The 14,220-nt window shown below is 38.0% G+C and overlaps 2 protein-coding genes across 2 annotated transcripts; both read right to left on the bottom strand.

Moving 5' to 3' along the window:
* Positions 779-2,491, bottom strand: LOC18777050. Its single transcript, XM_007208985.1, has one exon. The coding sequence runs from the start codon at positions 2,489-2,491 to the stop codon at positions 779-781; it is 1,713 nt and encodes a 570-aa protein (XP_007209047.1).
* On the bottom strand, positions 7,473-9,185 carry LOC18775923. The gene has a single exon (XM_007208878.1). The coding sequence runs from the start codon at positions 9,183-9,185 to the stop codon at positions 7,473-7,475; it is 1,713 nt and encodes a 570-aa protein (XP_007208940.1).

Consider the following 14,220-nt stretch of genomic DNA (forward strand, 5'->3'; position numbering starts at 1 on the left):
CTTCTTTTTCTCGGAGGCATTCTCGGCACAATGCCGCCATAATAAGAGGAGAGAGAGAGAGGCACGAAGAAAGCATCTATTGAAACACAAGTTTGTTTAAACTTGATATGTATGAGCCAATTACACCAACAGTTTTCACCGGTGAATTAAAACAAGCAAAACAAGTAAGGCGGTGACTTAAACACTAATATAAGAGAAAGAAGTGAGACTTACAACAGCAGTTACATTACCCAACAATGGCAACCCCTGCAGGCTGCAGCATCAGGCAACTCCACGAACCATAGTAAAGATAGCAGTGCTCATACATATGCCCTCGAACCAGTAGATGAAAATATCCTCTCTTTTTTTGGTCAAAAGATGAAAATATCCTTACTAATGAGTCGGTTGATGAAAAATAAGAACTTTAAACCAATGTGAAAATAATTTCAATAAATAAAGATGAGTATTGAAAAAAAAAAATGTAAGTTGGATTCAAGCGCTTTCAAGTGCGGGGTAATTACATTTTAATTGTTATATTTTATATTTCAGATTTCGTGCGACATGCATTGCATCCGTGTGTGACTTGTGTAACAAAATTAGTGATAGCAATTTTAAGATGTTTTAACATTACAAAATTAATGATAACAATATATCTTTCAACCTTGTCGATCGGTTGGTACAAAGAAAATATAATTAATAAGCCAATTACAATCAATCTAGTCTCATTTTGCTTGAAACCAGTTGACTAGCTAAAAACAAAATAAGGTCTAAAGAGAAGCTACATATTTATAGGTGTATGTCAGTCCACTACAGTGAGAGCTTGATAACGTTCATCAGAGATAGCTAATTCCATGAGATAGTCGGGACCAATTTCGCCTTCATTGTTGAGAAAGTGCTTGAGCAGATTGTTAGAGAAGCCATTGAGAATGGACACCCCCGGTTGTGTACGAGGCGCCACCGGCTTCTCCGGGTTGTACTTTGACAAAGTCCAAAACACCATGTGTGGCACAACATCCCCGTACCCTTTCTCCTTATACTTGCTCTGTATTGCCTGGTAATCAATCTTCCAAGAAGTTTCGGCCGCACTGGCACGATCAAAGTCCGCGTGACTCAACACTAACACCTTCTTGATCATCTGATCCGGCTTCAAGTTCTCATTCACAGCCACTTGGAGAATCAAATCAAACAGCTTCTCAAAATCAAGGTCGACACCGCAGGTCATCCTCCTCACAAACTCGTACTTGTACCTAAGATCGTCGCCGCCTTGTATGGAATGTAGCTGAGGCTCACGACTGAATTGGATCACCTTTCCTTTCCATGGCTCTTCACTCAGTTCAGACAGCAAGAGTCCCAAAGCAATGGAGACCTCCAAGGAGACCTCGTCGTCCATGAATTTGGGGTGGACATCACATACAGCCAACCAGTTTTTAAACTTGCCCTGCTTTGAGTAGACGTCCTCCACCATTGACTTCCACTGGAGCTCAGCAGCGCGGCCTAAATTCCAATGGTGCACGTAGCCTGTGATCTCATGCGGAAGCAGAGCATCCGCCAACAAGGACGAGGAGGACGAAATCTTGCCAGCACTGCCACTGCAGCAGCAGCTGGCTTTCACCTTCTCCAAATAGGTCTCAACAGCACTGGCCTCGTCTGGCGGATAATCCTGGGCAAAGTAGGCCTTCTTCAAGGAGGGCAAAACCTCATCCTTGAGCCGCTTGACCATGACTCTGTCGGCATCTTTGGCCTTGGCCCGTTTTCCTTTACCATGACCTCCACCTAATTCTAATTTGTGATATTCTTCTGGCGGGAAAAACTTCCTGGCAATGTTTTCAAGCAGCAAAGTGATGCTGTAGTCGGGGTTGTAATCCGCGAATGTTGACACGGCAGAATGTATATCGCATGCGGCCATGGTTATTCTGTCGTCATTATCAGATTCAGATAATTGCTTCAATTTGTTGTTTTTGTTCTGCTCCTCCGCCGCCTCCTTGAATTTCAATTTCTCCATATCAGACTTGAACATCTCGGCCAAAATATCCGAAACCTGGTCGTGCAACAATTGATAATCGCGGTCATGCTTGTACCGCTTAACAGCCTTGTGCAACAATTGATAACGGTTGTAGCCCCGACGGCGAGTAGTCTTGTAAATGTCTTGGCCTTCTCGAAGGATGTGGTACACAATGTTCATTGAGTTGGAAAAAGCCTCGAAGGACCGGACAATAGACGCCAGGTTGCACAATAGTGTCTTGGGGTGGTTGTGGTGGAGCCAAAACGCAGCCGTGTAGAAGGCAGAGAGATTGAACTTTCCATCCAGTAGGTTGCAGACGAGCTTGAGGGCGGTTAGGGGATTGTGGGACCAGGCCAGAGGTAGCACTTGCTTCACATAATTACACGAGGCCTCCATCTGGGCCCGGTCGTGAACGTCTTCTTCCCCGACGTTGTAAAAGAGATCAAGGCATGGGTTGTTGTTGTTGTTGACAAGCTGATCAGGGTGTGTCTCTGCCTCTGGCTTCGACATGGTTTTGATTAGGGTTTTGGTTTTGTTTGCTTCTGTGCTGTTCTTGTTCTTCTTGTGTTGTCTTGTGTGTATCTCTCTGTTAATTTATATAGGAATACGAAGTCTCCCTGTTAATATAGGAATGAATAGAAATAATAATAAGAAAAGGAATACGAAATCTCCCTGTTAATATAGGAATGAATAGAAATAATAATTTTCGACCAAAAAAAGAAAGAATATAAATAATAATAAGAATAGGAAGAAATCTCCTTGTTAATATAGGAATGAATAGAAATAATAAGGAAAGTATTAAGTAAGCCAGCCATTACCCATGCCTTGCAGGACTAATTTCTCAATAATATATATAGTTAATATATATTGATGATCTTTTAATTTGGTTGGATTTGATTGGAGGATTCGGATCTTTTGCTTGTACGTTCTCTACTTTGATCTCTTCCGAATCACTGCAAGAAAATTTGAAGGGAAAAACTACAAAAAAATTTCTTTTCCACTTCGCATTGGGCAAAATAATGTACATGCTTTGTGTAAAAGTTAAAATTTAGGATATATCAAAAGAGTCACTTCTGGCAAATGCCTAGTCTTATTTTAATTCTTCCTTTTATTCTCAGATGAACACATTATAAAACCACAAAGAATTAAATATCTAATTTCGCATTGGGGTCCATGTGGATCCTCTAGTTCTCGTAATAGAGCATCCGGAAGGGCAGACTGTTAATAGAAAGATAGAACCGCAACATATCCTCATTCAATACAGTTTGAGTGTCACTATCAACCACATCGCCCAAACAAAACCCTATTAGAGAAACACTTCACCCCACCAAAAATTAGAAGAAGAACTCATAACCTAATTTCCATGAAAAAATTAATAAAATTTATTGATTAAATATAAAAAAAATTGTAATAAGACATAATTAGACACCAGAAGAAATATAAAGAAAGAGAAGATGAAGACAGAAGAAGCAAGAACAAACATATTGGACAGAGTATAAGAGAGAGAGGTGAGAGATGGATATCTGGAGAAGAGTGAAGATATGAAAAGAGCGTATGATTTTTCAGGTAGAAAGGTTATTTTTCTTTTTCCCTAGTCTCATAATTAAGCGTGTATTATCTAGACCAGGGTGTGTGAGTTGTATTAGTTAGTTGGGTAAGGAGAGTATTAAAAGCCCAATCTGTTTAAAATAGTCGGGTCATTAAATTATACAAGTTGACACCAAACAGCTGACATGTTCTATTTACTCATATCCAAAGTCTAATACGAGTGTACCAAATGAACCCTTAACTGCCAAACTATAAAAGCCTCTGTTAGTTTCTTTAATTTCCTTTTAGTCTTTGCAATTTTTGATGTTATACTGGTTCTCTATTTCTTTCTAGTCTATAGATTCTTTCACCTTTTTTTTTCTTTTCTTTTTTCTTTTTTTGGCTTTGTTTGATATTTTGGTTGAACCATTGGCAAGTGTTATTGCTAACTAAGTGTTATTGTTTTCTAGTTGAATTCGATAACATGTGGTGAAAATGTAGGTTTTTTAATTTGTATGTAGATTTGTTTTTCATAGCCAATTTAGTCCTTGTAGCTTTTTCCCAAACTCTTTGTAGTCGTGAGGAATCTGGATCATGTGGATAACCTCTCCCTCTCACTCCCTGCCTCTTACCATTTCCTTTTCCTCAAAACAATCCAAGCCTATGTTTGAATACTCTAAATTAGTATAAGTGAGGTGTTAATTTGCATGTATAAGTTTATGTAAATCTCTATCTCGAACAAAGTACAGGTTGCTTGACATCTATGTATTTGGATAGAATCCTTGGTAGAAAAAGTACATCAATGTGCTCATATGTCATAGGAAAGAAATAACTAAATGTGTTGGCGCTTGGACTAGCATAATCTCATAGTGGTTATTTTAGTATACTAACAAATTTAATGATTTTTCCTGCTTCATTTGAGCATGCAGATGCTTCCATGACTTGTTTTTGTCAAGAGATTGTGATTCTCTTCTCTTCCCACAAATTTAATGTTCTCTTGGCAGATTTCTCTCTCTATTTGTTTTTGGTAAGTATGTGAGTATTTGTTAATAGAAAGAAGAATACATAAATCAAGGTGGTATACTAAATATTTTTGAGACTCCTGCATACACTTTTCAATACCCATCCTTTTTCTGTTTCTCTAACAATCGAATATTTGATGAATTCGATCTAATTTTGAATGGGTTTGTTTGGAGGTTTGGGTCAGATTTTTGTAACATTGAATTTGCAAGACCTGGTCGTACGGTCCCTAAACATGTTAGCTAATCTTTGCACCCCTGGCTAGTCCGCTCACTTTAGTCTTTGGGTCAGATTTTCTTGAAATGGGCTGCTTTGATAAATTTATGTATAACGAAACTGAAATCAGTTGCCTAATTCCTCATGTGTACATCTACATAGGAAGCCCTACTTGTTACTTCCTCGCTCATGCTTTCCATCCTAGGATTGTCTCTACCCTCCATGTATGTGAGTTTTAAATTTTCATCATTATATATATTACTAAACATTAGAGATTATTTAAGGCAGATAATCAATTATCTGAATTCTGCTTAGTCTTAGTTCCATGTGCATTAATTAACTCTTTAATCCATACGCTTTCATTTAAGCAGATTGATGTGATTAGTGTGGCTCATACAACAAAGGCAATCTTAGGTTCATCAAGCAAAGTCGAGCTTCAAAGTAGATTTGCACGTGAAATTGGTTCTTCTATCGCTTCAGAATCCCTTGCTGAAGAAGCAAAATTTATTAACCTGAACTTCTTGTCTAATGTTCCAAAGTCTCAATGTTCTTCAAACGAACTCCCAACTCCACTACTGGAAGAAGCAACATGAGAGGAATCAATGTCTCTGGACAAAGGACTGGCAGAAAAGTAAGATTCGTCATATTCTATATGTGATCCGGCTGCATCAGAAAAGTAAGATTCCTCATATTTTATATTACTTCAAGCTTTTTATTTATGTATGGGCTGAAGGTTGGTAAAAATAATAAAGTGATTAGACAAATACAAAAATTAGGGCCTTGATTAGGACCTATTTTAATTTATATACATATTATCATGCCTCATTAGGGAAAAAAAATTGGTTTTCAATATGAATAAAACAGAGAGCAAGTACCTTGAACAACAATTAATGCACGATGAGGGGCTAATCCAATTGTCAGAAAACCAAGTGGCAAAACCATGCTACCAATGGCAGCTTTCAAATTGTAACTAAGACTTTGCCATACTCTCAACCTGTTGTCAGGATCCGCAACAGGTCCACCCATGTAGTCAGCAACTAACAGAGAAAGTTTGAGCACCAGATTGCTGTTTACAAAAACCAGAGGATCTGAACTTGACTTTACAGCCATTTCTAGGGCCATCTGTTCAAGTTTCAACAAGTTCGCATCAGCAGCTCTGTTGACTAAAACTGCTTCCCAGGTGTTCCTTGCAGAACAACAAGAGAAGGCATTCTCTCTGAGGTTGACGTACTCAGTCAAAATCCCATACAGATCATAGAAACCACCCAAGATATTGTCATCATAGCTAAGAGCATTGTAATTCTGTGAAGAATGGATAAATCTACGATATGAGACAGGTTAGAAAGGAATAAAATATTACAAAACTGAAGAAACAAAATTAAATTTAAGAACACTGCTATACATCATTGCTCCCATATGTTTAAGATGTTATGTTTTAGAATATCGTGGAAATATTCACACACAGAAAATTCTTCCGATTTGCCCCATCGATTCTGTCACATGTGGCCTAGGTGGGGAATTATGATTTCACCATGCTTTATGGTTTATGAGTTAAATGAAATTAATCACAGTCACAGATGACAATTTCTAAAAGCATGCTTTATGATTCACCATGCATCTATAAGAAGACACCTTAACTAAAGGTAAATAAGCCCCAACAATAACAAATAACATAGATTAGGCTAAATCTTCGTCTAATATGTCAATACAGCCAACTGAAACCATTTTATGTTCAGCCTGAACAACTAAGCAGGCATACTAATTAGTTTATTAGGAACTATGTATGGATGGACCAACGGAAAATATACTCACGTCTGCCATCATTAGACCTTTCAGCTAAGGACGTTACGAGATTGGTTTGTCAAATTGGAAGCCATAGCACTCCAAAATCCAGCCCTTTTCATTAATGTGATCTCATCGGCCTAAATAAATAAACATCCATCAAAACTGAGATATACATAAGCAAATGACCTTTTCAAACTCCACATAGGTTTCTCCAGGTGCCCAATGGGCATCAAAGTGGATAACGAGGAAATTGCTGCTTGCTGTTCAAATGAATTAGAGCTGGAAAACCACATTGGTCCCAGTAGGGTCTGCACATGATAACCACTAAGGGTTTAGTCACAAAATTCAATGCAAAAACACTACTTCAAGATGCCTTGATTTAATAGAATACCTATCTAAACTTATCAATGCAAACACAACCTCAACTAGCCCATTACTAGTTTGTGTAGGTGCGGTATGTGACTTTTGGGGTTGATAGCTTGGTCCGAAACCGAAAGGAAGAATCCGACCTTTGGGAATAAAGGATGTCAGGCAATGGACTACTTGCTGGACCTAAATATCTCTCTGTAAGACAATTATACAGGCTTTGTTTCCATCAGGACCATGTTAAAATCCCAAACTAGTTCCTCTTGACTGACAACTGTTATAATGGTTGGCAACCTCGCATCAATCCCTTTAAAGATAAAAAATACTTCTTTAGCAGTCTACTGATCCCTCTACGCCTCTATACGGATGGTATTACCATGTAAGTAACAACAAAACACATTAGATTTTAGCAAATAGTTTAAGTTCATGCATCTGTAGCTTATATTTTTAACATTACAAAAATAATGATTTATTAACAAATCTTTCAATCTTGGCGAACTAACTCAAGATAATTAAGGTAAGAGCAGCACTAATTAAAAAGAAAAGATAATTAATAATAAGCCAATTACAATAAATCTCAGTCCACTATAGTGAAAGCTTGATAACGTTCATCGGATATGGCTAATTCCATGAGATGGTCGGGGCCAATTTCGCCTTCATTGTCGAGGAAGAGCTTGAGCAGATTGTTAGAGAAGCCATTGAGAATGGACAACCCCGGTTGTGTACGAGGCGCCACCGGCTTCTCCGGGTTGTACTCTGACAAAGTCCAAAACACCACGTGTGGCACAACATCCCCGTACCCTTTCTCCTTATACTTGCTCTGTATTGCCTGGTAATCAATCTCCCAAGAAGTTTCGGCCGCATTGGCACTGTCAAAGTCCCGGTGACTCAACACCAACACCTTCTTGATCATCTGATCCGGCTTCAAGTTCTCATTCACAGCCACTTGGAGAATCAAATCAAACAGCTTCTCAAAATCAAGGTCGACACTGCAGTTCATCCTCCTCACAAACTCGTACTTGTACCTAAGATCGTCGCCGCCTTGTATGGAATGTAGCTGAGGCTCATCACTGAATTGGATCACCTTTCCTTTCCATGGCTCTTCACTCAGTTCAGACAGCAAGAGTCCCAAAGCAATGGAGACCTCCAAGGAGACCTCGTCGTCCATGAATTTGAGGTGGACATCACATACAGCCAACCAGTTTTTGAACTTGCCCTGCTTTGAGTAGACGTCCTCCACCATTGACTTCCACTGGAGCTCAGCAGCGCGGCCTAAATTCCAATGGTGCACGTAGCCTGTGATCTCATGCGGAAGCAGAGCATCCGCCAACAAGGACGAGGAGGACGAAATCTTGCCAGCACTGCCACTGCAGCAGCAGCTGGCTTTCACCTTCTCCAAATAGGTCTCAACAGCACTGGCCTCGTCTGGCGGATAATCCTGGGCAAAGTAGGCCTTCTTCAAGGAGGGCAAAACCTCATCCTTGAGCCGCTTGACCATGACTCTGTCGGCATCTTTGGCCTTGGCCCGTTTTCCTTTACCATGACCTCCACCTAATTCTAATTTGTGATATTCTTCTGGCGGGAAAAACTTCCTGGCAATGTTTTCAAGCAGCAAAGTGATGCTGTAGTCGGGGTTGTAATCCGCGAATGTTGACACGGCAGAATGTATATCGCATGCGGCCATGGTTATTCTGTCGTCATTATCAGATTCAGATAATTGCTTCAATTTGTTGTTTTTGTTCTGCTCCTCCGCCGCCTCCTTGAATTTCAATTTCTCCATATCAGACTTGAACATCTCGGCCAAAATATCCGAAACCTGGTCGTGCAACAATTGATAATCGCGGTCATGCTTGTACCGCTTAACAGCCTTGTGCAACAATTGATAACGGTTGTAGCCCCGACGGCGAGTAGTCTTGTAAATGTCTTGGCCTTCTCGAAGGATGTGGTACACAATGTTCATTGAGTTGGAAAAAGCCTCGAAGGACCGGACAATAGACGCCAGGTTGCACAATAGTGTCTTGGGGTGGTTGTGGTGGAGCCAAAACGCAGCCGTGTAGAAGGCAGAGAGATTGAACTTTCCATCCAGTAGGTTGCAGACGAGCTTGAGGGCGGTTATGGGATTGTGGGACCAGGCCAGAGGTAGCACTTGCTTCACATAATTACACGAGGCCTCCATCTGGGCCGGGTCGTGAACGTCTTCTTCCCCGACGTTGTAAAAGAGATCAAGGCATGGGTTGTTGTTGTTGTTGACAAGCTGATCAGGGTGTGTCTCTGCCTCTGGCTTCGACATGGTTTTGATTAGGGTTTTGGTTTTGTTTGCTTCTTCTGTGCTGTTCTTGTTCTTCTTGTGTTGTCTTGTGTGTATCTCTCTGTTAATTTATATAGGAATGCGAAGTCTCCCTGTTAATATAGGAATGAATATAAATAATAATAAGAAAAGGAATACGAAATCTCCCTGTTAATATAGGAATGAATAGAAATAATAATTTTCGACCAAAACAAGAAAGAAAATAAATAATAATAAGAATAGGAAGAAATCTCCCTGTTAATATAGGAATGAATAGAAATAATAAGGAAAGTATTAAAATGAATAGAAATAATAAGGACAGTATCAAGTAAGCCAGCCATTACCTATGTCTTGTAGGACTAATTTCTCTATAATATATGTAGTTAATAAAATTATTATAGCCTGAACAAGTAAGCAAATCAAACATACCCATATTGATGATCTTTTAATTTGGTTGGATTCGGATCTTTCGCTTGTCTTTTCTCTACTTTGATCTCCTCTGAACCACTACAAGAAGATTTGAAGGGAAAAACTACAAGTAATTTCAAGGTGCCGACAATATTAGATTTCTCATCATCAAAAGAGAAAAAGAAAATTTTTGAAAAACGCATTAAACAATGTGATAGAGCTAACTAAATTTGGCCCAAAAAAATTTAAACCCATGATTGGAGATGGGCTTTATATTATTTTATGACTATATGTGTCCTATGGCCCATGGTTGAAGATTGCCTTATCAGTTTCAAACTTCTTCAGATGATTCTATCGTGGGCTGATCCGAACAAGCGAAAAGCCAAATCTTTTGTTGTCCAAAAAAATTGAAAAGGAAAGACAAGTATCAATCAATTAACTCTGTCTTTGTCTGCAAATCATCAAAATTGTGAATCTATTTCACTGCATTCACGAAATGAAATATAGCGGTATCACATAGCCCTAATTTCACTTGGCAAACTTTTTATGTTCTTTCTTTTGGTTTAAAATTTTTTGTTTATGCTTTAAAATACGTTCTACATTCAAATCGTGAACCCCTGGAAAAATTCAATTACAATTGAAACCCGAAGACAAGGGAGGATAGTTCTCATTATGTGGTCCACATGAAAATTTGAAGGAAAGGAAAAATTACAAGAAAAAAACCAAAAATGCAAATAGTAAATAGTAAATCAAAAACAATATTTAGGTTCCCTGCCTGACCTACAATTAATTTGGGAGCAAAATCTCAACATAATACTCAAGCAGGCTTCGGCTTTGCTTTAATGCGCTTCACCCCAGCAAGCGCTACTCCAGTGCCTGCATCATCATATATCGAAACAAAATTATAAATCCATCATAACATGTTTGCTGTAACTTGAGTCAATATACAGCATAAGAAATCAACTTCTACATCTTTTGAAAATCAAGCAGTACAAGTAGTAACTTTAAAGAAACATTAGATCTCTCGTTGAGCCGATTGAGGAGAATCTGACCCATGAACACAATTCTTTTGTAAATCCAGCCCATACATGGCTCTGATGCTGGGGAATAAAGAGGGAACTAATTAGGAGGAAATTCAAGGAAAGTTACTTGACTTAAGCAAACTAGCACCACCGCCGAGGCTTCGGAAGCCGGAGAGAAGTTGAGAGAGCGAAGGAACCACCTTCAAACTGGCAACTGAAAGGCAGAAAGACCAAACGCGAAACAGGGAGATGAACAAAACAAATTTTCATTTCATTTAAACATAAGCTCATTTTCCCTTACATTTCCATTTTCTTTCCTTCTTTGGATCACTGATCCTTCTTTACAGTGGAAGTCCAGCTACAAAAGCTAGAAGCTATCCTAACATAAGCATTTTCCTACAATCTATTTTTATTTCTATTTTTGTCTTCTCTTCTCTTTCATCCTCCTCTTACTCTTCGTAATCACTCCTATTCATCGCCACCATCTTGAGTTTCATCTTCTTCACTTTCTCCTTCATATCTTTTGGCTTCAAAATATCCTTGATGTCCTTGTTTTTAGTGTCAAAACAAATGGTACGGATCACAGAATTTGTGTCCCATTTGGCTCTCTTAGCAAGTTGGAGTAGAGTGTCAAAATCCTCTCCGGATTTTATGAAAAATTTGTGGTGTGAAACAGCGGTATTCACTGCTTCATTCAAAGTTTCCTCAGCAACCAACAAATCGTTAGTTGCCTCCCTAAACTTTGAGAGAGCAAGTTGTGAGGCAGTAGGCATTTTCGTTAGAACTTGGCTTGGCAAAAAGTTTGTGTGTGCACTGTGCTATGATCCACTCTCACTTGGCTGTGTCTATCTTTAAATAGAGCTATTGGTAATTCAACGATTAAGAGAGACAGACAGCCTCCCTCCTCTCTCACTCATCCCCCGTTCGCTTAGCTGTTAAAGCATATAGACATTATAGCGTAGCAGCAGAGCCAGAAAGCCAGAGCCCTGTCTCTCTCTCTGCCTCTCTCTGTCTCTCTCTCTCATACGCCAACCCATAAGATAAAAACAAACCTTTTTTTCTTTTCACAAAGAATAAGGAATTGCATGGTTTTGCATAACTGGGTAAATAGCCATTTGTCCTTGCATGTTTCCACTTGGCAGTTGGCACTTCACCACCTCACTCCCCTCCATGCAATCCATCAACAAAACTTGCTTTCGTTTTCTTTTATCTCTTCCTTTTTTACTGTAAAAAAGGAAAAAACGTTGCAAAAAAGGAAAAAACGTTGCTTTCTTCTCTGTTTTTACTTTCTTGCCATTGGTTTTTATTTAGGGCATTTGGTGAGTGAAGTGAAAATACGATGTGCTGAAAAAGGATTTTGTATTAATTCGTTTTCAGCCAAAGCCTAGCAAGATCAGCAGCTATCAGAAACGATCTTGCCGCAGAGGAGATGAGCCAATCGAAAACAATGCTTCTGTGTATTCAAGTGATAATGATGAAAATGACCATTTGTTTTGGCTTACATTTTGAAATTATGGTCAAGGAGAAGTTAAGTTAACCTGACACCAAGTCAGTTGTGAGGATGGTCATGCCAAATAATCAAATTTCCATCTAATAGAATATATTTTTACTTACTTACTTAATTTGTTTGATGTGACCGTTACATTATATATAATTCATTTATATTATAATATGTGCATTTATTTAATAATTATATATAATTCATTTTATATTATAATATGTATATTTATTTAATAATATTATAAGTAACTTAAGTTCATATATATTATAATACATGTATTTATTTAATAATATTATAAGTAACTTAAGTTCATAAATATGAAGCTCATGTGACATCATAACCGGCATACTAATTAAAAAAAGTCTTATGTTTATCATAACAAAAAGAAGATAGAATAGAACCCCCCAAAAAAGCCAACTTCAATTACAGTACTGAAACATTAAATTTATAGCTAGGAGGACGAACTTAGGAAATGATAAAAGTAATTGAAAGAGGAAAGCAAAAAAGAAAAAATCTCTCTCCCGTCCGATGGCTTCCCACAAAGAGGCATTGAAGGAAGCAGGGGTTGTGATGACTTAAGGGAAGCTAGTGGCCCCAGGGAAGTCCCCACCAAACTTGGTTCCGGTGCCGACAATTGAGACGCCATGAAGTGTCTCGGACCATCATTCATGGCCTTTGATCCCAAGGCGTATATACAAAACTTGTTATCCGCACTCTAAAAAAATTATCATGAACTATTGTCAATAACAATCCTTGAAATATATTATTCAAAATCTATGTACATTGATACATTATTATAGGTGCATGTATTTTTACATTTAGTGTACACGGTTATATAATTATAATAACATACCTATTCGGTAATTCCCTTCTAGTGAGAGACACCTTAGGGAGTCCACTAATGAACTTTTTTCAACTATCTGAGTTGTCTATTTTTCAATTATTTATTCAAATATGAATATAAATTTGAAAATCATTAACACGTCGAGTTGTGACTATCAAATTAGATGAAACTTATGCTTCAAGAGAATACTAAAATGACACCAATTTAATTTAGCGGTTAATTGATTTCAGATTCAAGTGTTTGTGTGTGTGTGTGTTTTTTTTTTTTCATATATGATCTTTGAACACTAAAATGACAACAACTTAATTGAGTGGTAGTTGATTTTCAAATCCAAGTGTTTTTTAATAGATAATCTTTGAAGAAAAATAAAAAATTAAATGAATCAGATCATTGAAATACGATATGGAGCATACCACTTAAATAAGCTTATTTGATATATTCATTAATTGAAGCTTTTTGACCTAATCGAAATGCATATAGTAGTACAACCCTAATCTAATACGACTCAATTTGTCAGGCAGTTATCTCACCAAATGATAAAATTCTAAATATTTATTTTTTTTTGTTTCAAAGTTTGCAAATTATACATTTTCATCTATTTTCTTCTGGAGTTCAGAAATGCAATCACTCAAAATCACTTCGAGAGTTTGCAAATTATAAATTTGCTAAAAGGCTTTAGTATGTTAAAAAATTTAGAGCTTGTAGGTCATGATTGGGAGCAATTCTAAAGTTAAGCGTTTGAATTCCCCTCCCTTAGGTACACTTAAATTTCCTTGTTTTTTTTTGTTGGTTTTTTATTTGGGGAGTGTGGGTGCGTGGTTTTTATTTAGCCACTGTGCTGCTAAACGTGAAACGTGAAAGATAGTAGTGGGCCAATGCCATGCCAGCCTCCCTCCTCTCTCAGTCATCCCTCGTTCTCTTAGCTGTCGAAGCTTATAGACATTATAGCGTTGCAGCAGAGCCAGAAAGCCAGAGCCCTCTCTCTCTCTCTCTCTCTCTCTCTCATACGCCAACCCATAAGATAAAAACAAACCTTTTTTTCTTTTCACAAAGAATAAGGAATTGCGTAGCAGGGTAAACAGCCATTTGTCCTTGTATGTTTCCACTTGGCAGTTGGCACTTCACCACCTCACTCCCCTCAATGCAATCCATCCATTTTTATGCAGCAAAACTTGCTTTCTTTTTCTTTTATCTCTTCCCTTTTGACTGTAAAAAAGGAAAAAAAACGTTGCTTTCTTGTTTTTACTTTGTTGCCATTAGTTT

The sequence above is a fragment of the Prunus persica genome, chromosome G5 (assembly GCF_000346465.2).
Source record: "Prunus persica cultivar Lovell chromosome G5, Prunus_persica_NCBIv2, whole genome shotgun sequence".
NCBI lineage: Eukaryota > Viridiplantae > Streptophyta > Magnoliopsida > Rosales > Rosaceae > Prunus > Prunus persica.

Excerpts from the sequence above, each read along its gene's own strand:
- LOC18775923 (XM_007208878.1), bottom strand. The coding sequence starts at position 9,185 with ATGTCGAAGCCAGAGGCAGAGACACACCCTGATCAGCTTGTCAACAAC.
- LOC18777050 (XM_007208985.1), bottom strand. The coding sequence starts at position 2,491 with ATGTCGAAGCCAGAGGCAGAGACACACCCTGATCAGCTTGTCAACAAC.